We start from the raw sequence: 27,885 nt of genomic DNA, 5'->3' as shown, positions 1-27,885 counted from the left end.
AGGGACCTGGGGCCATGGGCACTTCCCCGCTGCAGCCCCTGCCCTGCAGCACCCCCTGGCTCTGGGTGTGGCTTTTGAGGTCCCCACAATCACACCTAACCTCTGCCTGCAGGTGTTCCCCACCACCCTCCCATGAGCCCCTTCCCTGCACCTCCCCCAGGCTGTCCTCAGCGGGGCCTCTGCTGATCTTCTCAGCAGTCAGTAGGAACTCCCACGGGGTCCTCCTGGGCCGACCTGTGCTGCCGCCACGCACCTCACTCTCTTCACTGTTGCCAGCCCCCTGCAGTCCATACTGTTATTATCCCCATGTGACAGATGAGGACACCGAGGCACAGAGAGGCTGGCAGCCTTGCCAAGGGCAGCAGGAGGGAGGCTGGAATAGTCCGGACCCCACTCCGCTCTCTTTTTCACCTACACTAGATCTGTCTGTATGGCCACATCCCTGGCTATTTCAGCCCAATACGATGGCACAGGTCACTTAAATAAAAAAGAAAACAAAGCAATAAACAAACATAAGCACCTGCACCTGCCCCATGCTGGCTGTGCTTTCTCCTCTGGTTGGGATCGTGGCTCTCTGCTGCCCTCCTGTGGCCGTTGGTTTTCCTGGGTGGGGAAGGGTGCTGGCCTCATTCACAACAGCAGATACTCATTCCTCCAGGGTCAGGCTATGGGGCTCAACGTGATCAGGACAGATCTGAGCCCCGTGGTTATGGAGATGCCAGCTTAGCTTTTATACGTGACACAAACACATACGCAGTCTTTCCAAATGGAGATGTAGGGCAATTTTTAAATTTAAAATTCATGTTTTATTTTTAATTGTTCTAGAGATGGGGTTTCGCTATGTTGCCCAGGCTGGTCTCAAACTCCTGGGCTCAAGTGATCCTCCTGCCTTGGCCTCCCAAAGTGCTGGGATTACAGTCATGAGAAACCCTGTCCAGCTGAAATGGAACATTTCTAATCTGTAGAGATAGGATCTCTCTGAGTTGCCCTGGCTGGGGTGCAGTGACACTGCAGCGTCAGACTCCCGGGCTCAAGTGATCCTCCCACCTTGGCCTCCCCATTATCAGCTGGGATTATAGGAATGAGCCACCATGCCTGGCTTCAAGCAATTTTTTATGTTCACACACACGAAACATTGACCTAACTGATTGCAATGAATATTTGTCACATCTATGCCCCAAAATCACCCAATAAAATGAACAGACAACTTGATGGGAAAGGATTTGGTAAGGTAGTTGGCAAAAAAAAAACTGGCCTTGAGCATTTTAAACTGTTAATTATAAAAAATGTCAGGCATACACAAAAGTGAAGCAAGTAACAAAAACTCCCACGTCCCCTGGCAAGATTCTTGCTTCTTTTACTCTCCTGTGCTTTCACGTGTTTTCTTTTTATTTTTTGTTTATTTACTTATTTATTTTCGAGACAGGCTTCTGCTCTGTGGCCCAGGCTGGAGCGCAGTGGCATGATCATTGCAGCCTCAGCCTCCTAAGCTCAAGCAATCCTTCCGCCTCAGCCTCCCAAGGAACTCAGCCTCCCAAGTAACCACGCCCGGCTGATTTTTGTATTTTTTGTAGAGATGGGGTTTCACCATGTTGCCCAGGTTGGTCTCCAACTGCCGAGCTCAAGCAATCCTCCCACCTTGGCCTCCCAAAGTGCTTGGATTACAGATGTGAGCCACCGCACCTGCCCCCCCCCCCCACACGTATTTCCTCTCTATATTATTTTCTTACAAATCTCTAACAATTGCACATCTCTAAGTTTGCAGTTGCTCACACTGAGACTAGTTATGCAACTCTTGTTTCGTAAGGAGCATTGATTAGTGAACTGAAGTGTGTGCCTGGACATGAGAGGACCCTGTGGAACCTTTTTGTGACATGGAACTTACCACATTTCTGGGTGCTAGTGGTGTTCGGTAGATAATTTTCAGTGGAATTCCCTGGTCCTTGTACGGGAAATGAATTAAGGACATCAAGCCTATGCCAATGAAATGCAATTAAAATGAAATAGGAATTTCCCCATCATGGGACTAGATAAGGCAAAGGCTGGTTAAACTTTTGCTTGGGTGATTATAGTCCAAAATTCTGCATCATGGAAGGGGGCTGGATTAAGTTTGCTCTAAATTTTCTTCCAGTCTAGGGGTTCAGTGGCTATAGATAAAGAGTTCTGGTTGAAACACTCAAGGTAGTTACGGGTTGAAGAGTGCAAAATCCTAGAGAAATCTGAGTGGGCATGAGGTTAATCAGGGATGCTTCCTAGAAGAGAAGAATTTGGGGCAAATAGAAATGTGTACAAGGCAAAAAGATATGATGAAAATGAGGAGAATACACAGAAAGATATTTGATATTATAGAGCTTAAATTAATTTGGTAGCTTGGGCATTACCTAAGTGATATCAGCAAGTGGTCACAGAATACACTAAGATCCATCTACACAATGGAAAATCTTGCAGCCCCGTGACTAAGGAAAGTTACTTCTATTTTCACCAGTCCTTGGAGACACCTCTTCAGGCAATTAAACCCCCAGGGGAAGAAGCCTCCTCCGAAGTTGTTTGCTCATCTCAGCTGCGCCGACAAACCAGTCTTTCCCATGGGGAGGTGAAGAGGAAAACTGGACGATGAGGCAGGGACTTACCGATTTGAGCCCTAGCTTCCTCTCCTGTAAAATGGGCATAATATTTTCACCACAGAATGTTTCCTGTGAGAATTAAGCTGAGTGGACAATCTAAAGTCAACCACGGTAGGCCCTGGATGCCACCTCCCTCCACCTCTCCAAAGCCTGAAGCCCAGCAAACACCTCCCTGGGGTTTAGTCTAATCCTCAGGACCAGTTCTGGCTTCTTTTCTCTCCGCCTTCAATGGAGATAATTTTTTTCCATGAAAAGAGAATCTTACTGCAAATAAGACAGGTACAGAGCTTGGAAGGATGGATACAAGTCCTGCAAATAGTTCAAACTGAAATTCTGAAAATAGGTTTTCAAATAGCAGATGAAATTCTGTCGCCATGCTCCAGTCTTCATTCCCCGAAGGGGAAGCAGTTCAGCCAGTTTTCTCCTTACAGAAGCTGAGCTGACACAGAGCAGCACACACTGCTAGGATGTGGTGAGGAGACAGCAGGCTTGGGGGATTTCCACTGAATACACAAGCAAGCATGTCTCTACCCTGTCCCTCATCATCTCAAAGGCAACTCGTATGCTTTTAATACGTCTTTATGAAGTTTCCAGTGTGAGGAGTACACATTCTCTAAAGAGAACTATAAAGGCTTATTTTCTGTCATCTGTAAGTTGTTCATTTAAGACCCTAGGGTTGGGCTACAACTGTTGTGAGACATCATATAAACATCATGCAGGTGGGATCTACGTCTACACATAGATCACAGAGCAAAGTCTCCCACAGAGTAAGCACAGAATAAAACATTAGCAAGGACAGTTAGGAGGCTCAGCTCAACGTCTTCTTCTAGTAGAAGTAATTCCAATTTTAAATAATGAGTGACAGCAATCCCAATGTCTTATTTCTGCACAGTGCTGATTTACAATGTCCTATATTCATTTTCAATGTATAGTATAAAATAATTAGTACACAAAAGATTGGGAGGAAAAGTTGTTTCTTCATCAGATAAAAAGTACTGATGTTGGCTGTGCGTGGTGGCTCACGCCTGTAATCTCAGCACCCTGGAAGGTGGATTGCTTGAGTCCAGGAGTTTGAGACCAGCCTGGGCAACATAGTAAAACATTGTCTCTACAACAATAGTGGATCCCTTACTAAAAAATTAGTCAGGTGTGGGGCACGCACCTGTAATCCCAGCTACTCAGGAGGCTGAGTTGGAGACTCACCTGAGCCCAGGAGATCAGGGCTGCTATGAGCCGAGATTGTGTCACTGCACTCTAGCCTGGGTGACAGAGTAAGACCTGAAAGAAAAAGAAAGAGAGAGGAAGAGAAAGAAAGAACGAAAGAAAGAACAAACGAAAGAAAGAAAGAAAGAATGAACTGATGTAGTGTTTAAAAAGACCTTCCAAGTCTGAGGGTGTAACAATCATCATAATTCACGAGGAAACCAAGACTGAAAATGAGAGAATTATTAACCCGACATCCCTGGAGCTAAGAGATGGCAGAGCCAGGCACTGGATGCTCTGGGTTCAGTGCTGGCTGCCAATCCTGCAGCGGTCCAGCCCCTTCCTCAGTGCCCCCATCACCTCCCTGTTCCTCAAGCTGTAAATGAGGGGGTTGAGCATGGGAGTAAGGACCGTGTAGAAGATAGAGGTCACCTTGTCATGGCTGGGGGCCCGGTAGTGCCTAGGCCTCAGGTAGATGAACATGGCTGCCCCATAGAAGAGGGTGACAGCTGTCAGGTGGGAGGAGCAGGTGGCCAGGGCCTTTTTCCAGGCCTGAGCAGAGTGCATTTGCAGCACAGTCCCTAGAATGCGAGCATAGGAGGCCACGATGATGGAGAATGGGAAGAGAAGCATGAAGACACAGCAAGCAAATATCACCTTCTCAAACAGGGATGTGTCTACACAGGCCAGCTTCAACAAGGATAGCATCTCACAGAAGAAATGGTTCACCTTCCTCAAGCCACAGTAGGGGAAATTCATTACTACCACCATCTGGATCAAGCCATCGATTATCCCAAAGGCCCAGGAGCTCCCAGTAATCTGGAGACAGACCCTCTGATTCATGAGGATGGGATAGTGAAGTGGGTGGCTAATGGCCACATAGCGGTCATAAGCCATGAGTCCCAGCAAGAGCCCCTCAGATCCCACAAGACAGACAAAGAGGCCAATTTGTATGCCACAGCCCACAAAGGAGATGGACTTCCTGCCAGACAGGAAGTTGGCTGCCATCTTTGGCACATTGGTACAGACCAACATGAGGTCCATAAGGGAGAGCTGGCTGAGGAAGAAGTACATGGGGGTGTGAAGGTGAGGGTCCATGTAGATGAGGAAGATGAGGAGGACATTCCCACAGAGGGCCACTGTGAAGACCGCCATAACCGCGGAGAAGAGGACAAGGTCAGCAGTACTGTGGGAGAAGATGCCCAAGAGGAAGAAGCCATCTGTGTAGGACTGGTTCACCCACGTCTCCATGGCTCGGTTGTTGCTCCTGGTCACCTGAGAATATGGACAAGATGTGTTACATTGACTGACATCTCTTTATAGACCTCTGCTGCTATGTCTTCAGTCAGCTGTGTTGTGTGCAACTCATTAGATCTCAACAACTGAAGCTTTGGGACATAATAGGGGACACTCCTTCATATCTCCCTAACACAGCAGTGGGGGCCCTCCTGGCTCCTAGAATTGGACTGCATTTATGTGCTGTATGTATCCTTACCACAAAGAGAAGAACTGAGTTGTTTCATGTGTCAGAGACCTTCGGACAACCCCCTTCAGCAGGCAAAGTCTTGGCTGTACCATATGACACCGAGTCTTTTTTTTTTTTTGAGATGGAGTCTTGCTCAGTCGCCCAGGCTGGAGTGCAGTGGCGAGATCTCTGCTCACTGCAACCTCCCCCTCCAGGGTTCACGCCATTCTCCTGCCTCAGCCTCCCAAGGAGCTGGGACTACAGGCGCCCGCCACCACGCCCGGCTAATTTTTTTGTATTTTTAGTAGAGACGGTGTTTCACCGTGTTAGGCAGGATGGTCTCGATCTCCTGACCTCGTGATCCGCCCGCGTCGGCCTCCCAAAGTGCTGGGATTACAGGCGTGAGCCACCGCGCCCAGCCGATACCGAATCTTTTACCTGGGATCACATGGACTTGGGAAACAATGTTTAAGGGGGCCGGGACCATTTCATTCCCAGGAGATAATTCATGTGTGCTATAGAAAGGAAGGGAAGAAACAGGCGTTGCTCCTCAGTCTGGAGTCTCTCTCTATGTTCTGAGAGTTTTCTCATGCTTACCACTCTATTATGTTCAGACTACAGGGAAAGGATGTTCTCCTGTTGTGCCCCACATGAGAAAGGAAGAGTTGCGATGGACGGTGTCATTGTCAGTCATACTGCGAGTGACAGGAAGTCACAGGGCCAATGAGGAGAAGCAATGACTTGGTGCCCAAGACTCTTAAGAACAGTGAGGTTTCAGTTATGCTGGGGCTTAGAAAATAATCCCTTAGTCAGGGCTTCAGTAGAAGAGGCTGGCACATCAGTATAGGTAATACCTGCTTCCTAAGTTATCTTTAGTAGAAATCAAAGTGCCTTCCTTATGAGATCCTTGTAACTGATATACTTCACTGGGATTTCTGAGTCATTTCCTCACTGCTTCATCAAAGTTTCAATGGATTTATTTGGAGCCTGCTAATAAAGAGGGGTTTCCCTTGATATTTAGCCAAGAATTATTTTGTGTTTTTGTGTTTTTGAGACAGGGTCTCACTCTGTCACCCAGGCTGGAGTGCAGTGGTGTGATCTCGGCTCATTGCAACCTCCGCCTCCTGGGATCAAGCCATCCTGTCACCTCAGCCTCCCATAGGTGCCTGCCACCATGCCAGGCTAACTTTTTTTTTCTATTTTTATTAGAGATGGGGTGTTGCCGTCTTGCCCGAGCTGGTCTCGAGCTCCTGAGCCCAAGCGATCCGCCTGACGTGGCCTCCCAAAGTGCTGGGATTACAGGTGTGAGCCACCATGTCCTGCCAAACAATTTGTCCTAAACACCTTAGTATTGAGAGGCACCAGAGACATGATCTGATTTTACACGGACAAAGCCAAGTCAGGAAATCACATCATGTATATTAAAAAAGACAAAGCATCCTTGACGGTAGAATATCTGAAGCCAAGGCAAATAACAGAACAGATCATTATAAACAACAAGCGGAAAACATCACCGTATTCCGACTCCGAGTCTGTTATCACTGGTGTCACGCTCTCACCCGGCTGAGCCTTGTCTTCGCCCTCCAAGGAGTTCCCAGTTTTCCTTAGGCCTCTTCATGTTCTATTTCTCATTTGCCTCCTTCCGATTTGTTTGTCCCTTTAGCCATCCCGGCCTGCACCGTCAGGCACCATCACTGTAAGTAGCGCAGCACTGCAGTGCTTCCCCGCTTTTCCCCCCTTAACTTTGTATGAGTTTCCTACTGCTTTGTAACAAATAGCTCCAACACTGAGCAGCTTAAAACAGAATAACACATATTTGTTATCTCATGGTTCCCGTGGGCCAGGGATCCAGTGAAGCTCAGCTGGGTGCCTCCGGCCTGAGGCCTCTCCTGAGGCTCCGGTTCAGCTGTTGGCCAGGTGCAGGGCTCTCAGGGCTTGGCTGGGGAGGCGCCACTCCATGGTCGCTCCCGTGGCTGTTGGCACCTTGTTCCCTCCTCGCAGGTGCCTCGCCACGTGGCCATTGCCTCCTGCCAGGGCAAGTGATCCTCCAGAGAGTGGAAGGAAATCGCCCTAGAGAGGAGTGGGGTATTTTGCGACCTCACATCAGAAGTCACATCCCTTCAGCTCTGCGTATTCTGTTTTTAGACCTGAGTCACTAATCATCACCGAGGTTGTCCCTGGAATTCAGCATGTCCGGAAATGCAATGCTGATTTTCCTCTAGGGTTGGGGAATTGCGTTTACACTAACCAACTCACAAGTCAGGAACTTACTAACCACAGGAGAGCGTGCGTCCACCTGTAACGAGAGCTGCATCTCACAGGACACCAATGCCGCTCTTCAGCAAAAGCATCTCCAGTTGTTCAGAGTTCAGACAAGAAGGCTGTTGGGTGAGCCAAGAGTCAGAGAAAAAGGAACTGGAAGCTCCTAACTGAGAAATTTTACAAGATAAGGCGGCTAACCCCTCTCAGGATATCTTCCCCAGGAACAGCCTGATCTAAAGGTAAGTTTCCAGAACTGACATTCAAAGACTCTTTGTCAATTTTGGTTCTGCATTTACTAAACATGGGCTGTGCAGCCAGCTTCTCAGAGCCTCCGTTTCCTCCTTTGTAAGGGGGTCCATTTTAATAACCACTGTACCTTTATTGCAGGATCACTATGAGGCCAAAAGGAAAATGGATGTGAGTACTGTGGCTGGGACACTGAATGTGATTTTTCTGAGTGTTGCTGCCTGTCACTAGGCCCCGCCTCTTCTCAGCAGATCGGAGATAGACGGATAAACCCAAAGCCTTTGATTTTTTTTTTTTTTTTTTTGAGACAGGGCCTCGCTCTGTCTCCCAGACTGGAGCACAGTGGCATGATCAGCTCACCGCAGTCTTGAGCTCTTTGATTCAAGAGATCCTCCTCACTCAGCCTCCTGAGTGGCTGGTACTACAGGCGCACACCACCACACCTAGCTAATTTTTTATTTTTCATAGAGACAGGGTTTTGAACGCCTTGCATCAGGTGATCTTTCCGCGTCAGCCTCCAGGTAATGCCAAAGCCGTCATGGGATCCCAGACGCCCCTCCCAGCCCCAGCTTCAACTGCAAATTTCCTACAGAACATATACAGCTGCGTGTCTTGCTGACACCTCAGACAGAAAACAACCAAGCAGTATTTTTCAGCTGCGCGCCCTACAGAACATATACAGCTGCGTGTCTTGCTGACACCTCAGACAGAAAACAACCAAGCAGTATTTTTCAGCTGCGCGCCCTACAAAAGTCATGTCCCCTCCTCTCATCTTATTAATGCTGATGTCCTTAAGGGCTCAGCTCAAGTCCACTTTTGCCACGAAGGGCCCCCACCTGACCCCACCAGATGATCCCTTCCCATGCATGTGGCACCTCTTTGGCACAATGCATGTGCTGCTGAGGGCTGCAGCTGGGGTCAGTACAGCCTCCTGATTGGTCCCTGGCTTCACCCAGCAGACTGAGGGCGAAGGCATCGCCTGCAACTTAAGCCAGATCGTGTCAGTCTTGTGCTCAGGATATGCCACTGGCTCCCAACGCACTCCCAGCAAGGGCCAATGCCCTTCCAGGATCCCCCCACTTCCCCTCCCGCAGCTGTCTGCCCTCACCCCTGACTCTGGGTGTCTCATCTGCCAGGCCCTTTTATTATTATTTTCTTCCTGGAGCGAGCCAGATGCATCTGACCTTAGGGCCTTTCCTGCTCCCTCTGCACGGAGCATCTTCCCCACTTGTCTACACCCTCCTTCAGGTCTCCCCCACGTGTCTTCTGCTCATTGAGAACTTTGCTGCAAAGCACCCCAGGCTGCCCTCCTTCCCTGCTTGCTTTCACTCCACAGCTCTCATCACTGCCTGATACTCTGCATGCTTACTTATCGGTGGGGCTTTTTTCCTGTTGTTGAGACAGGGTGGTCCAGGGTGGGGTGCGGGGTGCAATCAAGGCTCACTGTAAGTCGCACCTCCCGGGCTCAAGTAATCCTCCCACCTCAGCCGCCCGAGTAGCTGGGACCACAAGTGCGCACCATCGTGCTCGGCTAATTTTTTGTGGCGATGGGGGTCTCCTTATGTTTCCCAGGCTGGTCTTGAACTCCTGATCTCAAGCAATCCTCCCACCTCGGCCTCCCAAAGTGCTGGGATTCCAGGAGTGAGCCACTGCACCTGGCCCTGTGGGTTTTGAATCATCTGCTCTATTCCACTGGCTGAGTGTCCTGAGAACAGGAGCTCCTGGTCTGGCTTGCTCTCTGCTCTGTCTCTAAGATGGTCCCACTGTGATACTCAGTTGCGTGCTGAGTAAAACAATACCATGAAGTGAAATGCAGCTGCAGTTTCCATGTTCCGAAAGCAGAGGATTTCCCCTGTACTTGGGGGAGCTTTCTCCTGACCTGAGCGTAGCAGAGGCCAGTGCTAGCTTCCTTCCCATGCAGAACTGTGACTGCCAGCGCATGTCTTCAGTTTACAAAAGACAAAGATGAGAGGCTCAAATACAGGACAGTTGCATGCAGGTGGATTCAGGTACTTTTCTCGCTGCAAAGACAAAATGAGGCCATTCCACAGGACATGTTCTTTGTGCAAAGAGCTGGAGTAATGTCCTCAACTCTTATGCGCCTGCCCAGGTGCAGAGCCTTGGATTTAGCCACTTGAGCTGTGTTCCACAGAGCAGAGCACGTCCTGACTTGTGCCCTAGAAGATGTGCCCAGGGGTCCTTGCCAGCAACAACACCTACGTATGATGTGGTGGGAGTTTCCTATAGAAGCAAACTGCTGTTCTCACAGTCTTCAAACACCATCTTGGTCATAGGGGCCCGAGGCCCAACCAACCAGCAAAACAAACCAGGTCCCCCAGAAATTCACAGCAGAAGTTCCCCTTCCTGTCTGCAGATGCCCAGCCCTACTACCGTGTTCAGAGGCACAGGCCACCTGCACCTTCAAAGACATGCATTGTCTCTATTTCTGATTCTCTCTCTCTCTGTCCATCTCTCTCTTCCTTTCACTCCGTGTTTACATTTCCATGTTTCTTCAGAAATGCTTATAGCACATTTATGTAACAAGTGACTCTCTCTATTTCTTTGCAAAAACTGAAAATAGACAGAAAACCGGAAACGGCATCTGAAGCCATGGGCCCAAGACCCAGCCCTGCTGCCAGTTACTGTGGGCCGTGTCCATCTCTCTGTGACCCTGCAGACATAGCTGTGTCCTCCGCGGAAGGAAGATAATTGTGGTATACCTGTGAGCCTCTGACGAGGGAGGTTCTGTGGGGCTTCCAGGACAGGTTCTGCAGAGGTAACTTGTGCAATGCTATGTGAGTCACTAAAGACATTTGTCTCCCTATCCGGGATGGCTTCGTTGAACTCAGATTCTTACACCCGCTGTGTACTCAGCATCCCCCCAGATGGCCAGTGGGGCTGTTCTGCCTGAAGTGGCCAAACAGAGCTGTTGGTCTGCCCTGGAGAAACACTTGTCCTGTCCTCCTTCCCAGCTTGGTTAAAGACAGGTCTGTCCAGCTGCCCAGGTCACAGCACTCGGGTTATTCTGGACTCCTCTCCTCTCACACACACATCCCAACCATTGGAAACCCCTTCTGACTCTTCTTCCAAAACATACCCACCCCACATATCCACCCCTGACCCTCACTCACCCCTGCCAGCCCCTGCCTGGCCACATGATCTTTGCAGCCTCCCTGGAGGATGGCATTGATCCCCAAGTGGACTTGCCTCCTAAGTCCTCTCTAGTCCCCCACCCCAGGCTACTGTCACATAGCACTGGGGTGGACCCACCCCTGCAAAAATAAAGCCAAACAACTTCCAGAGGAAATGCAAGACCTCATCCGCAGGCCATCCGTCATCACCCAGACCTCCTTTCCTTCTGCTCTCCCCAGAGCTCTGTGGACTCCTGGCTCCCTGGCCTCCCTGCGGGATTCCCTCACACAGCAGGACGAGGCCAAGGCCGATCCAAGGGCCTGGGTCCTTGCTCTCACCTCCGTGCAGAAGGCTCTTCCCAGACAGGCCCTGCCTTGTTCCCTCACTGCCTCCTCGCCTTCTTGGCAAGGCCTCCCTTCAGCACCCATTTACAGTTGAAATCCTTCCTCCTCCCTCCCCTTCCCATCTTGGCTCCCACAGCACACAAAGCCAGGAGGTGGGCTCCATGCTCTCCATGAAGACACTTTTTTCCTGCTTTCCCAACTAGGACCCATGTTCCCTGGTACCTCTGGTGCTCATGGTGGGATCCCTGGCTCCTGGAACAGTGCCTGGCATCTATTGTGCTCTCAGTAACCACGTGATTAATGAATAATGATTGTTTTATGAAATACAACTGAATTTATTCTTGCATCTCACTGGCTCATTTTCCTGCTGTCTAACTTCAGACCTTTCTGCTGGGTGTTTAGCTAATGGCTTTACTTTTTTTCCTAGAAACCACAACATGGAAGAAGAAACTGTCTCTGCAATATTCTCCTGGGGATGACAGGACCCTGTCACACATCAGCCCCCTCCTTCCTACCCCTTCACCTTTGCTCTCCCCACACATCCATCCTTGTCTTCCTGCTGTGGACCACTCTCCAGCCCAGGGACCTAGAGCCCAGTCTCCAACCCAGACAGAGGGAGGGGGACAGGAAAAGGGGAGTAAGACACCAAGGATCGAGAGAGGGAAGTGGGTCAAAGGAACAAGACGAGAAGAGTGAGGAGAGACATCACACCAGAAGGCGGATGCCCCCCCAAAAATCCAAACAGTTACATCCTGATGGAGGCAGACAGCAGGAGGAAGAGCAAGTGCTGATGAACAAGACAAATGGGGACATGAACCAGCAACGGGAGCAGGAGCTGCAGGGAAGAGAGAGGAGACGACAGGACAAGACCCTCACTCACCTGTGGGTGGGTCCCTGCAGGGGAACAAACTCAGCAGAGTCACCTGCGGAGGAGTTCCTAGCGTCAGAGCCATGCACTCATCCTCCTGTGTTTGCTCCCACTGGGTCGGGGGACAGGAGGAGCCACAGCCCCAACCTCCTTCCTCAGCCCCCACCGACTACTCATCGGGCTGTGGAGCCCACGGCACCCTCGGCCTCCAGTGGCCCCTCAGGCTCAGAGAGTGAGGCTCACACAGACCACAGCCTCCTCTCAGAGGGAGAAACAGGCTCAGGGAAGGAGCTGGTGCTGGCAGGAGAGGTGGAGGCAGCAGCGGTGCCCTGAGCCCACCCAGGATTCCCACCTGCCTCCAGGACACCCTGGCTCTGGCCAGGTGGCAGAACCGCCTCCCACTGCCCACACAGGTACTGAACCCAGACACGGGGTGAGGAGGGGAAGCTGACTTCAGACCTCAGCTCCCAGGCGACCCCACAGACTCCAGCCCTGGAAGAGGCGCTCCCAAGATTACAATTAAAAAGACCCACAGAGGGACCTGGGGACAGGAACAGGAGCAGGGCCAGTGGGGACAGCGTGAGGAAACCCAGCTGGGGAGGAAGGATGCAGGGCACAGGAATACATGCCTGAAACCCGAATATCTGAGACAGGTCTCAGTTAATTTAGAAAGTTTATTTTGCCAAGATTGAAGACATGCACCCATGACACAGCCTCAGGAGGTCCTGACAACATGTGCCCAAGGTGGTCAGAACACAGTTTGGTTTTATGCATTTTAGGGGGACATGAGCCCTCAATCAACATTTGTAAGATGAACATCTGTTTGGTCTGGAAAGGCTGGACAACTCTAAGTGAGGAGGCAGCTTCCAGGTCACAGGTAGATAGGAGACAAATGGCTGCATGCTTTTGAGATTCTGATGAGCCTCTCCAAAGGAGGCAACCATATATGCATTTATCTCAGTGAGCAGAGGGGTGACTTTGAATAGAATGGGAGGCTGGTTTGCCCTAAGCAGTTCTCAGCTTGACTTTTCCCTTTAGCTTTGTGATTTTAGGGCCCCAGGAGAAAGCATTTTAGAAGAAAAACGAGTCTCTGGTCTCAGGTTTTGTCTGATCTCTCACGGCTGGGATGGTTTATTCTTAGATAGGTAGGTCCTGAGTTATTAGGAAAGCTCATTTTGAGCAGGTTGTGAAGTCTCATGTTCTATGAAGAGAAAATAGGGGGAGGAAGGGGGGAAAACAACAAGAAATGAAAGAATAGCCCTGGAAAATTAATATAGGCCACATTACCCTGAAGTCCATACATCAGTAGGCAGGTATGAGAGTGGTTTATGTATGTAAATAAGTTGCTGTTATTTTCTTCTGAAGTTTACATTGTCTGGCTTCAGTTCGCAGGGCTTTATAAAGGCACAGCTTAGTTTTCAGTGACTCCAAATTAGGAAAAATGAGACAAAAAAGAAAAAAATAGAAAACATTATTTTGAAAACTTGTAGCCAAGAAAAATTAAAATTCAGTCCAAACTGTAGAGAATAATAAAAATTGAAAAACATTAGACATGACTGGAAGCTAACGAGTGTACTGTAGTTTTTGAAACATAATTTGTTTTCTCCCCAGTTTCCCATTTTTACTAAAGACAAATCGTGGCAGGATTGATTTGCTTTAATATACTTGGCCGGATTATTTGTATACAGTGCAGCAATAATAATAATAATAATAATAATTTTATTATTACTTTTGAGACAGAGTCTCACTCTGTTGCCCAGGCTGGAGTGAAGTGGCATGCTTTTGGCTCACTGCAACCTCCGCCTCCCGGGTTCAAGCGATTCTCCTGCTTCAGCCTCCCGAGTAGCTGGGATTACAAGTGTGTGCCACATACCTGGCTAATTTTTGTATTTTCAGTAGAGACGAGATTTCACCGTGTTGGCCAGGCTGGTCTCAAACTCCCAACCTGAAGTGATCATCCACCTTGGCCTCCCAAAGTGCTGGAATTACAGGCTTGACTCACTGTGCTTGGCCTGAATAATTATTTTTTACATAGGTTTATAAATTGACTTTGATGGAACTTTGTTCCATAGAAGGAATCTCAGATAAGACTTTTTAAAGCCAAGCCCAGTCATAGATTTGTATCATCAAATACCTATGAGTTGGGTGAATTCCTCTCCTGTTGAGGTCCCAAGATAAAACTTGGGGCTCCTGGGAATGTCAGAAAGTGACATTCTTTACTTACCACAGATCAGGAACCCTGTACAGGGACTGTGTAGACAATGTATGAGGGCAGTTTTCCCAGAAGGCTTTTATTGGCTCTATAAGTCAAGTTTGATTCCTTAAAGGAAAACACACCATTCCAGTCAAACCTTTGGGAAAATAACCAGTTTCTTCAATTGCGTCCTGTTACAAATGAAAACAGGATCTTACTACATGTATGCAAATAACTGTATTGACATAAGTTAATAATACTCAGAAATAGTTTCCAAATTCTGGAGAATTCAGGTAGAGAGAAACAAATATGCTCCAAATTTTATTTATAGGAGTATACTAACTTGTTAAAAGCTGCCAACAGCTCAAAAGAAAAGTTTCCTTGATTCTGAAAAAAACAAAACAAAGGATCAGCAACGTTTTAAGCAAAAAGTCAAAAAGATTACTTCAGTCTCTTATTAGTTCAGTCCATGCAGTTAACTCTGGTTCTGCTTGACATTCATTTCAGCTCTCCATGAGTCCTGAAAGTTTTCCCTCTATTCTGATGTCACACTCCCAGAGTTATCAGACACCTGCATTTAAGAGCACCTGTTAGAGTTTTATAGCTGATTATAAAACCACCTTCTAGAGAGGATCAAAACAAGACAAGAATTGTCTGTGGATGACAAAAAGTTTCAGAGCAGTCATAGTCAAAGACACAATCGACATGGAAATTTATTACCTCTGTGGCACATTAACATAACAATTATAACTATTACTGATAACGTACACTAAGTCATATCAGAATTATGGGAGTTTCCCATAATTTTGGAGCACATACTAATAACATATTTATACAAATACAGCCCAAAGAAAACCAAACACCATTTCATATTTCAATTTTTATACCAAATAAGCCAAATAATGTCATCTTTGGACTTAGGGAACCTAATACATTAGAGGATTACTTAGGTCACAAATATACATAATTAATAATTTAATTTAGAAAAGTTTGTCAACTATCAAAGGTTTAAAACACTTGATATCACAGGTCATTTAAAATAGGATCCTTAAACAACAACTTCCCAGGAGAGGCTCTTGAAACTCCACAAAGTAAACAGAACACCCCAAAAGGGGTGAGCGGTGCCTTTGCTCTGCATTCTTTAAAGGGGTTCAAGTCATGAGAAGCCTTCTTTAGATTTTTTGGTACTGCAGAAGGCAAAGGGGGTAGGAGGTATAGGGTGAAGAAAAGTAAATTAAAGAACACTTATTTTATTTCTGTTTATTTCTATTTTTTATTTTTTATTTTTTTTGAGATGGAGTCTCACTCTGTCACCCAGGCTGGAGTGCAGTAGCGCGATCTCAGCTCACTGCAACCTCCGCCTCCCTGGTTCAAGCGATTCTCCTGCCTCAGCCTCCTGAGTAGCTGGGATTACAGGTGCGCGTCACCACGCCTGGCCAATTTTTGTACTTTTAGTAGAGACGTAGTTTCATCATGTTGGTCAAGCTGGTCTCGAACTCCTGACCTTGTGATCCGCCCACCTCAGCCTCCCAAAGTGCTGGGATTACAGGTGTGAGCCACTGCGCCCAGCCAAGAACATTTATTTTTTTAAGACGGAAAGCAAACACAGAAACCAAGCTCATTTGTGTTGTGTTTTGTTTTGTTTTGTTTTGTTTTTGTTTTGCTTTTTCCTCTTTTGCAGCTGCAAGGAGTTTTAGCCTAATTAGAGAGGCTTTGTTACCAACCATAATTTGGAATTCTCACTCGGATTTGATGAAGTCAGGTAGAGTTGGTCAAATCTGATGGGAGAAAGACCAGAACAAACAACAACAACAACAAATCCCAACAATAAGATCACTCAGTGCTGTAATGGGAAGAAGAAATTCAGACCAGCTGGTCATTAAACGTTAGCCAAGACAAAACTATTCAGCTAATTACCTAGGGATGGGTCTGAGGCTGTAGACTGCTTTCTACCATCCTAGAAGCAGGAAAAACAACTGGAACTCATCTTCCCTGCTGGGAGTGAGCTCAAACTCCATAAAGGAGTTACCTGCCTTCCATCTTCAGGGAAGCAGGAGATCTTGCCTTCCTTGTTGGAAGCAAGTGAAATTCCAAAAAAGGGGAGTTGTTCAGGAAAATAAACTTTAGATCTTGGGAGATCAGGGATTCTCTGGAGGAGGTGCTCTCAGACCTCAGCAAGTTGTCCTATTGGTTTGAGCCATAAAGTTGGCTCATGCTGGTCCCAAGCACCGATAGGAGATCTGTCAAAGGTCAGGGGCATCTCCACTCAGAATCCCCCTGTGGTTACCAAAACATGAACCCCAAATATCTGAGACAATCTTGGTTAATTTAGAAAGTTTATTTTGCCAAGATTCAGGACGTGCACCCGTGATACAGCCTCAGGAGGTCCTGACAAGTGGCCAAGGTGGTCAGGGCACAGTTTGATTTTATGCATTTTAGAAGACATGAGACATCAATCAGCATATGTAAAAAATGAACATTGGCTTGGTCTGGAGAGGCAGGGCAACTCGAAGCAAAGGCAGGACAACTCAAAGTGGGGAGGGGGCTTCCAGCTCATGGGTAAATGAGAGAAAAATGGTTGCATTTTTTTGAGTTCCTGATGAGCCTCTCCAAAGGAGGCACTCAGAAGATGCATCAGAGGGCTGACTTTGAATAGAATGGGAGGCAGGTTTGCCCTAAGCAGTTCCTAGCTTGACTTTTCCCTTTAGCTTAGTGATCTTAGGGCCCCAGGATTTATTTTCCTTTCACACAGGAATGCAGAGGATATTCTTGGTGTTCTACAGGATCCCCACATTCAGCACTTCCCAGTGAGCCCCAGTGCCCTCATGGGGTCTCCATCTCATACCTCATGGGAGGGAAAGAACAGCACCACATCCAGAGGAGTCGGGTGGAGGCATGTGGGCCTCGGTCATCACAAACCCTGACAGGCATTTCTGCAGGGCCAGTGCCTTCGTGGGTTGCTGGGGACAGGGCTGAGGTGCACGGTTCCGATGCTGCCACCCGTGCAGGCACAGGCTGCACTGCCTTTCACTCTCAAGAGTGACCGTAAAGGTCACTCTGTGCTTGGCTTTATGTCTCCTGGAAATAGATCTCTTTTCAAAATGGCAAATTCATTGGAAACTCAATGGTGGAATCACCAACTCATCTGTTCCTTTTAACTGTTTGGTTTTATTTTACTGGTTTCCTTTTATTTTCACAACAGCAATAAAGCATGTTTCACCTGCCATTCAAAGCTACTGGGGGCTTCAGCTGGAGGCAAAACCACAGAGAACCTCAGTCAGATCAGAGGGCTGAGGGGAGACGGATTGTGGGGAGAGGGGCCAGTGTAGGGAGTGGACGCTGAGGACCTAGGAAAACAGGCCTTGGTCATGCTGGTTCCAGGGACAGCAAAGCGGGCTTTACAGAATCTCCCTACAATGCCAGCCTCCCTCTGTCCGAGCCTCCCTCTGGGCCATCCCTCCACAGCCAGCTGCTCTGCTCTGGGTCTTTGTAGGGGCCTGGTGTTTCCCCTCCACACTTTCGATCAAGCTGTTCTCCCCCGGGAACTTACTTTGCCTCTCTGTCTCCTCCTACTGAAACTTAACCAATCTACAGAGAAACATCTAAAGCTCCCCTTTACTCTTCTGACCTTCCAAAGACTCCATCCACAGCCCCTCCTCTGCTGTGAGCTCCTCCATGACAACACAGATGAGCCTGGAGGACTCTACACTCAGTGAAATAAGCCAGGCCCAGAAGGATAAATTCCACACATCTCACTCGTATCTAGAATCTAAAACACACTCATGAAGGCAGAGCATACAAAGGCGGATCACAGGCTGGGGCTCGGGGGCCTGGGGAGATTTTGGTGAAAGAGTACACAGTTTCAGGTAGGAGGGATACATTTTTGAGATCTATCTCACAGCACGGTGACTATAGTTAATAATATGTATTGTATGCTTTGAAATTGCTAAGAAAGTAGATTCCTGATGTTCTCATCATTAGATGTACCCGGACCCCAGTTCAGTTTGGTACGAATAATTTTAAAATATCCTCCCAAAAGAAAGTCCGAGACCAAATGGCTTCAGTGATACATTCTACCATAAATTTAGGGAGGAAACAATAACAGTCTTCCAGGGATGTTTTAAAAAGGGAGTGGAGACTCTTCCCACGACTCTTCCCGCTCATTCTGTGAGGACAGCATAACTTTCTAGCCAACGCATGGCAAGGATGTTACAAGAAGGGAAAGTTACAGGCCATTCTCTCTCATGAATATAGATACAAAAATCTTAAGCAGCAAAATATTAGCTAATCGACGACAGTGATATATAAAAAGAATATTACACAACAAAAGTTGTATTAATTCCATGAATGTTATGGTGGTTTAACATGAAAAAACCAATCCGTGTAAATGTTGTAAGCACAGCCAGGATTTGTGTGAATCAGGTGTGGTTAGACGCACAGACACATAAGTGCCTGTCATGGGGGAAGACGTTTGCACACTCACAGATTCCCCAGAAACAGGAGTAAGGCACCCCATGCATGGCCACATGGGGATGTAGTAGGATCCTTTAGGAGGCAGAGGGAGCTGGGAAACATGGGCTGAGCCTGTATTGTGGTTTCTGTGGGGAGGAATGGGCAAGGCAGGGCAAGAAGGGTTAGGACCTGCCAGTCTGAGTAATTTCTGTGGGCTCTGGGACATAGGGGCAGTTCCTCACTGTTGGTACCTGCCCTGGGGTGAGTAGGGCAGGTGCACAGGGTCCAGAATATGAGAGCCCAGTAAGGAGGCAGCTGGGGCCTGGGCTCTGGGTTGGTTGGTCTGCAGAGGAAAGGTGAGCTCGAGAGCATCTGTGACTGTGTCTGAGAATGAGCCAGCCTGGGAGGGGCAGTCCTTCCAGGATCAGTAAGGCCCCAGTGTGTCCAGGCACCAAATGCAGAAAACAAAAAAGCATGATTAACACAGTAAATCAAAATATGAGCAGTAGAAAAGGGGAAAACATGATCTTCTCAAAGGACGCAGAAATGCCATTTAGTGACGTTCAACACCCATTCGCAATCAAGCTTATAGCAAGCTAGGGATGGAAAACAACTTCTATTTTCCACTGCCTATACTTTTGTGTACACTTGAGATTTTCCTTAATAAATGTTTAAAGTTGCTTATGCATCTAGAATAAGCCTAACAAAGATGTGCAAAGATCCCATGCCACAAAACACTGCTGAGGGAAATCACGGAAGCTCAATGGAGGGATAGATCATATTCATGGGTTTCGACACTCCACGTTGTAAGAATGTCCATTCTCACCAAAACAGTCTGTGGGTCCAATGCAACTGCAATCAAAACTACTATCTATATAGTAACAGACTACTATCTATATAGTAACTATATACTACTATGAACAGACTACTATCTATATACTACTATCCCACTTAACAGACTACTATCTATATAGTAGCTATATACTGCTATGAACAGACTACTATCTATATACTACTATCCCACTTAACAGACTACTATCTATATAGTAGCTATATACTGCTATGAACAGACTACTATCTATATACTACTATCCCACTTAACAGACTACTATCTATATAGTAGCTATATACTGCTATGAACAGACTACTATCTATAGAGTAACTATATACTACTATGAACAGACTACTATCTATATAGTAACTGTATACTGCTATGAACAGACTACTATCTATATAGTAACTATATGCTGCTATGAACAGACTACTATCTATAGAGTAACTATATACTACTATGAACAGACTACTATCTATATAGTAACTGTATACTGCTATGAACAGACTACTATCTATATAGTAACTATATGCTGCTATGAACAGACTACTATCTATAGAGTAACTATATACTACTGTGAACAGACTACTATCTATATAGTAACTGTATACTGCTATGAACAGACTACTATCTATATAGTAACTATATGCTGCTATGAACAGACTACTATCTATAGAGTAACTATATACTACTATGAACAGACTACTATCTATATAGTAACTGTATACTGCTATGAACAGACTACTATCTATATAGTAACTATATGCTACTATTAACAGACTACTATCTATATGCTACTATGAACAGACTACTATCTATATAGTAACTATATGCTACTATTAACAGACTACTATCTATATGCTACTATGAACAGACTACTATCTATATAGTAACTATATACTACTATGAGCAGACTACTATCTAAATGCTACTATCCCCACTTAACAGACTACTATCTATATAGTAACTATATGCTACTATTAACAGACTACTATCTATATGCTACTATGAACAGACTACTATCTATATAGTGACTATATACTGCTATGAACAGACTACTATCTATATACTACTGTCCCCACTTAACAGACTACTATCTATAGAGTAACTATATGCTACTATGAACAGACTACTATCTATATAGTAACTATATGCTACTATGAACAGACTACTATCTATATGCTACTATCCCCACTTAAGAGACCCCACTTTCTGGGCCAGAGGCACAGAAAGGCCCATGAGATAAAGCAGTTTGCTCGGCCACACAGCTGCCAGTGGTGGAGCTGCAGTCCACATCCAGGTAGTCTGACTGGAGAGCTAATGGTTAACAGTTTCAGATACTGACAAGTGCTATGAAGAAAACAAAACATTCTACTTGAGGAGGGTTTACTTAAAAAAAAAAAAACAAAGAAAATAAAATGGGGTCATTCATGTGCCAGGAAGAGGCTGGTGAGGGAGCCTCCGGAGAACTGTACATCAAGAGCATCCCCAAGGGTGACTCATTAGGATCAACATCCAGTGGGGCTGGGAGCAGCAGCAGCGAGTGTTATTTCAGAGACAGACCCACAGCAAGACAGGAGATGTGCACAGGTCACAGACCGGCCTAGGGGAAGGAGATGGGCCAGCCCTGAGTCTCACCGTCTGCTGGTTCCCAGCTGCTACTTCAGGATTTGCTACCTCAGGGCTGGGCACAGCAGGGAGGAGAGTGAGCAGAGGGAAATGAAGAGTCTCATGGGGCTGACCTCCTTGGGTCTTTGGAGTTGCCCAGCCAAATGTTGGTCTTCCTCCCAAAGACTCTGTGTGTGAGCTCTCCCGAGCCCCCATCTCCCACGCACCATCCCCACAAGGTGGAGGGCCCTCAGCTTTTCAACGGCCCTGCTGGGCTGGCCAGCCTGGACTCTCAGACCACCAGCCCGAAAGATTTGATCAAATATGTCTGTATCATTTACCAAGAAACTCTACCCCGCTATGTATCATATTTAAAAGCCAGCTTCATTATGTGCTATTTTTTTTCTGGACTCTTATTTCTGTGGCTGGAGTACACGGTAGGTTCAAGCTCTCTTTCAAGATGGCTTAAGCCCAGCCAGCATCTGGGGTAGCCACTTAGCTCTCAGGAAGCACCGCCCACGTCCCTCCATGGGCTCCCCTTTCACTCCACCATCCAGACAGCTCCAGCCCCCCCTCACACTCAGGTCTCCCTAAGCAAGCGTCGGGGAGCGGTTCCTGTGACCCCTCCTAATTCCCAGGCCCCTCCACAGGCCTGAGAGTGTGTGGGATGCACACTGCCTGACACCTCCCTCAGGAAGTCCAGGTTCTACAAGTCTCAGCTGTATTGCACTCATTCTGACCTGTCGCATCTTTGTTTTCTCTTTTTTTCAAAATATGTTAAAATTTTCATTGTGGTTTCCTATTTAACTCCTGGGTTATCTAGAAGATTATTACCTCATTTCTGGGTGTATGTGTTTTCTAATTATTCTCTTCATTAATTAACTCCTAGCTTAATCAGAACCTGATCAGATTTCAGTGCTCTAAAATATTTTGGGACTTGATTTATGGCCCAGTGTGTGATCAGTTTTGGCACCTGTTCTGTGCGCACTCGGAGAAAATGTGTGTTTTGTAGTAGTTGGGTGCAATTTTCTACAGATGTCCACAGATCAATTTGCTACTCAAATTCTTCAAATTTTCTATATCCTTACTGATATTTTAGTTACCTTGTTCTAAAATAACTAAGACAATTGTGCTAAAATCTCACATTATTTTTGTGAACTTGTCTATTTCCACTTTTTTTTTTTTTTTTTTTTTGAGACAGAGTCTCACTGTGTCGCCCAGGCTGGAGTGCAGTGGCGCGATCTCAGCTCACTGCAAGCTCCGTCTCCCAGGTTCACGCCATTCTCTTGCCTCAGCCTCCTGAGTAGCTGGGACTACAGGCGCCCCCCACCACACCGGCTAATTTTCTGTATTTTTAGTACAGACGGGGTTTCACTGTGTTAGCCAGGATGGTCTTGATCTCCTGACCTCGTGATCTGCACACCTCGACCTTCCAAAGTGCTGGGATTACAGGCGTGAGCCCCCGTGTCCGGCCTATTTCCCCTTTTAGTTCTGTCAAGTTTCCCTTTGTATATTTGAGGTTATATATGTACGTGTGTATATACATCTTGTTGCTGTATCTTCTTGGAGGGTTGATCCTTTTGTGAAATACCTTTTTTTCCAGTTTAGCTTAATGCTTTTACGTCTGCTTTGCCTGAATTTAGCATTGACTTCATCACATTTGTTGTTATTGTTGGCTGGGTATGTATTTGTCCCTCCTTTTGTTTTATACCTGTTAATATCCTAAATTTTAAGAGCAAATATTAATATTTTTTAAAACATTGAGCCTGATATCTTCATCCCTTTTTTTTTTGAGACGGAGTCACGCCTGATTACAGGCATGAGCCACTGCGCCTGGCCCATCTCTTATTTGATGTATTTAGTCCATTTACGTTTAATGTACATGTAATGTCTGGATCAGTTTGCCAGGGCTAACTTATCATAGTACCACAGACGAAGTGGCTTAAACAATAGAAATTTATTTTCTCAGAAGGAAACAAGTCAATTTGGATTAGGGCCCACCCTAAGAGCCTCATTTTAATTTAATCACCTCCGTTACACCCATCGCCAAATATAGACACATTTGGAGGTACTGAGGATTAGGGCTTCAATATATAAATTTTGAGGGATACAATTAAGCTCATACCAATATCTGATATATTTAGGTTTAAATCCATAATCTTACTATTTGATTTTTACTTGTCCTACTTTGCTTATCTTTCTCTCCCTGCCTTTTTTGGGGGCACTTAGGAGAGGAACTAAGAAAGTGATATTTGGTCAGGTGTGGTGGCTCATGCCTGTCATCTCAGCACTTTGGAAGGTCGAAGCAGGAGGATGACTTGACTCTAGGAGTTTGAGACCAGCTTGGCTAACATGGTGAAACCCCCTCTCTACTTAAAATATAAAAATTAGCTGGGCGGTGATGCAGGCCTATAATCCCAGCTACTCAGGAAGCTGAGGCAGGAGAATCACTTGAGTCCAGGAGGTGGAGGTTGCAGTGAGCTGAGATTGTACCACTGCACTCACTCCAGCCTGGGTGACAGAGCGAGACTCTCTCTCAAAGAAAAAAAGTGGTATTTGCCATTTATTTCTTCTTTCTCTAATAACTTAGTTATTTTCTTTATTCTTTAAGTGGCGACCTGGAAATTACAACCCACATACCTCACTTACTAGTGCCTCGTATAAAGATGTATTTTTGCTACTTCCTGGCTTTCACGAGGACCTTAGAACGCGTAATTTCCCCACCACTCCGCCTTCTTTGTCGTTGTTTTTATGCAGTTAGATTCTACACATATCTTAAACCCCACACAGCCTCACTAACCTGATTTGATATTGTCAATATGCAGGTGGATTCACTCACACATTTACCCTTTCTATTGTTCTCCAGACCCCTCTTTGCATGTCCATCCTCTGGGATCATTTTCCTTCTGCTTCTGCTTGTAGAATTCCTTTTAGGGTTTTGTATTTTGCTCTTTGTTTTGGTTCCTTTTTTCATTTTTGTGGTTTTGTTTTGTTTTGGTGCAAATCTTCTGATAGAAAATACTCTAAAAGTTTTTGTTTGCATGAATTCATCTTTATTTGCCTTCATCTTAAAATAATATTTCTGTTGGAACTATAATTCTATGTGGGCAGTAATTTTATTCCAAGACGTTAAGGGTGCCATGTTAGCTTTCATCACTGCTCTGTGTGTGTGTGTGTGTGTGTGTGTGTGTGTGTTGAAAAGCCTGCTGTTAGTCTTCTTGTTGTGCTTTTTAATGTACTTTGTTTTTTCTTCTGGATACTGCTAACACTTTTCTTTTTGTTTTGCTTCTCAGCTGTAATGCTATGATGAGCCTAGCTTGGACTTCTTTGTATTCTTCTTGCTATTGGTTAACAGAGTTTCTTAATCTGTGACTTGATCTCTTTCATCACTTTAAAAAATTGCTCCACCCATATTTTTTTCTTTCTTTTCTTTTCTTTCTTTTTTTTTTAATTGAGACAGGGTCTCACTCTTTTGCCCAGGCTGGAGTGCAGTGACACAATCTTGGCTCACTGCAGCCTCAACCTCCTGGCTTAAGTGATCCTCCTGCCTCAGTCTCCCAAGCAGCTGGGTCCACAGGTGCCCACCACTGCACCTGGCTAATTTTTAAATTTTTTGTAGAGATGGGGTCTCTCTATTTTGCCCAGGCGGGTCTCCAACTCCTGGCCTCAAGTGATCCTCATGCCTTGGCCTCCCAAAGTGCTGAGATTACAGGCATCGGCCATGAGACCTGGCTTTTACCACCCCTCGGCTTCCATCTGTATCTTTTAAAAATATTGTTTCCGTCCTGTTCTTTCCTGCCCCTCTACTTTTGGGACTCCAGCAGCACTGAAGTGAGACCTTGCTATGCCTGTGTGTTTCTCACCCTCCCTTCCATGGTTTGTATTCTCTTTTCTCTGTGTTTCAGCCTTGGTTTTGTCTGTTGACCTCTTACTCAGTTCACTATCTGTGTCTAAACTATTGCCAAATCCATCTATTGAGTTGTTTATTTAGTTTTTGATACTTTCAGTTCCAGAGTTTCATTTTATTCTTTTCAAAGGTTACAGGTGTCTGGTGAAATTATCCGTCTTGGTTTTTTTCTCTCGAGCATCGTGATAACAGTTAATTTAAAGCTCATGAATGGCAACGCCAGTCTGGATCTCCTTTAAGTTTGTTTCTTTTTTGTCTTTTTGAATTTGGTCATTTTATCCTGTCCCTAGAATGCCTGGTAATTTTTTCTTGAATGGCAGACAAATGATGCAAATAATCTGAAGCTGTGGGTAATACCCTTTTCTTCTAGAGAAGATTTATCTTTCCTTATGTGGGGCAGCTAGATGAGCAGCTGGTTTCCTTAAGCCAGCCTGTGGCTGATGCGTGTGAACCTGTGGCTGATCCGCGTGAAGCTGGGTTCAGTCTTTGTGAGAATTCTCTATTTCTCATTAATAATTACTCTTAGTGTGTAGTGTTCCTGGGGTCCTAGCTGGAGGTCTGGGTGTTTTTGAGGTCTCTAGACCCAATTTTTTCCCTCCCAGATCTGTGAGATGACAAGAGGCTTCGCTCAGCTTCCCAGCCCTGTGCCCTGTGCCAGGGATGAGTCAGCAAATGCCTGGAGAGGAAAAGCACCACCCAATGTCCAGCTCAGCCGAGAACACATCCCCGGGTCTCAGACCCTTGAGTCGTGGCTGTTTCCGCATCTTTATAATCACTTATAAAATATTTCATTTTTAGATTTTATGCAATTTCTCCAATTGTTCTTACCATGAAAGTTGTTCTTATTCAAACTAGTCCGCAGTGGCTGAAATTTTTTTACTTCTTGATTTAATTTTGATTTTTAATTGTATGAAACATGTACTGAAGTCCAATTATAAAATAAAGCACACTTACAGATGTGTAGTTTTAGCGAGGAGTGGCGGCTCTTGCCTGTAATCCCAGCACTTTGGGAGGCTGAGGAGGGTGACTGCTTGAAGCCAGAAGTTTGAGACCAGCCTGGGCAACATAGCAAGACTCATCTCTACAAAAAATTAAAGAATCACCCGGGTGTGGTGGCATGCTCCTGGGGTCCTAGCTGCTCAGGGGCTGAGGCAGGAGGATCTCTGGAGCTCAGGAGAGTGCCCTTGCCTCAGGAGTTGGAGGCTGCAGTGAGCCATGTTGGCACTGCTGCACTCCAGCCTGGGCCACGGAGCAAGACCCTGTCTCTTAAAAGAAAAAAAAAACCTAGTTTCTGTCTCTGTCTCGTACACACATTTCTTCCCTCCTGCTATGTGGAACCGTATTTATTAGTTTGCAATTATCCTTTTATAGTTGATTTTGAAAATGTAAAAAACAACCTTGTCCATAGATTTCCTCCTTTCTCACGCCAGAAGCAGCAGGCTGTGTTCTGTTCTGCTCCATGCTTTTTCCCCTCCTTACCTCCTGAAGATCCCTCCAGTGTAGAAGAAGAAACACTTGATGTTCTTTTTACAGTTGTACGGCACTCTGTTATGTGGATACATTACAGTTTACTCAACCAGTGTGGAGTGACCTTCCAGGTTCTTGTTATAGAGCATTTTAGACACACCTAAAACCTGGAAGCATCGTATAATGAACTTCTCTGCACTCACCACCCGGTGCTGGCAATTGGCAGCTCAGGGTCAACACTGTTCCGTCTACTCCCCACCCACTTCTCCCTCTCCCCTTCACAACTGGATTGTCTACAAATAAATTTCAGAAATCACATAGTTTCCTCAGTAAATACATCAGTGGATTTCTCTAAAATATCAAGAATAAAACATAATAATAGGATGAGCATTTAAGAAGAATTCTTAACAGAGAAACATCAATAATGACATTTCCTGGACATTTATGTGACAGCTGCTGCTTTCATTTTAGTACAAAAATTAGGGGAGGTTGAAAATTTGAATGTCCTAGACAATAATTTTTTTTTTTGAGACAGGGTCTGGCTCTGTTGCCCAGGCTGGAGTGCAGGGGTGTGATCTCAGCTCACTGCAGCCCTGACCTCATGGGCTTAAATGATCCTCCCACCTCAGCCTCCGGAGCAGCTGGGACCACAGACACGCACCACCGTGCCAGATTAAACATTTTTAAATTAAGCTACTCATGTAAAAGACAGTGCTTCTATTTATGCAGGGCAGTTCTCCAAATAAATCAGTTCAGACATCCTAGTAACTTATTTGAGAAAAACGGACATTTCAAAGAGTATCCCCACCTCCCTTAAAATCTGAAAGGACGCATAATATGATGGCTGTTAGCAGACTCTTCTCCCTTCTGTACTGTGGGACTCCAAGCCCCAAGTTAGTCTTGATTTAGGCTGTGTCAAGGGGACCAACACTGAATTGAATGTGAGATTCAAATTTTGATTTTCAATGGACTGGATTTTAGAATATATAAATAAGCCTTCGTCTTACCACCCAAAGTCACCAGAAAACTCTTGATCTGCATGAGATGTCATGAAGATGTGGAGAATGAATTGTGATGTCTTATTTAAAAGCAGTGGCTGTACAAAAATAAGTGTTTCCTTGTTTGCACATGATCAAAAGTTCCCCCTGAATAATACGATAAAAGGCAATACAAGAGCTGTCAGCAGGCCATGGACATACGCTGCCAGAGTGTAGACAGGAAGCCATGGCCGGCGGAGGTCATGGTGGATTGAGTTCCGGAGGAATCTGAATGGAGATGGGC

The 27,885-nt window shown here is 46.0% G+C and overlaps 1 protein-coding gene across 1 annotated transcript; it reads right to left on the bottom strand.

The window, feature by feature from the left end:
* Positions 1-773: 773 nt before the first annotated feature.
* On the bottom strand, positions 774-12,566 carry LOC100967708 (olfactory receptor 2V2). The gene is made up of 2 exons (XM_057302401.1): positions 12,157-12,566; positions 774-5,102 (listed from the first exon to the last, which is right to left on the bottom strand). Exon 2 carries the CDS (start codon positions 5,076-5,078, stop codon positions 4,131-4,133), a length of 948 nt encoding a protein of 315 aa, XP_057158384.1. The 5' UTR covers positions 5,079-5,102; positions 12,157-12,566; the 3' UTR covers positions 774-4,130.
* Between the last annotated feature and the right edge of the window lie 15,319 nt (positions 12,567-27,885).

This window comes from Pan paniscus, chromosome 4 (genome assembly GCF_029289425.2).
Source record: "Pan paniscus chromosome 4, NHGRI_mPanPan1-v2.0_pri, whole genome shotgun sequence".
Classification (NCBI taxonomy): domain Eukaryota; kingdom Metazoa; phylum Chordata; class Mammalia; order Primates; family Hominidae; genus Pan; species Pan paniscus.
Note: the sequence above shows the minus strand (reverse complement) of the source record. Positions and strands in the feature narration are given on the sequence as shown.

Bases quoted from the DNA above. Each gene is read 5' to 3' on its own strand.
- LOC100967708 (XM_057302401.1), bottom strand. From the start codon at position 5,078: ATGGAGACGTGGGTGAACCAGTCCTACACAGATGGCTTCTTCCTCTTG.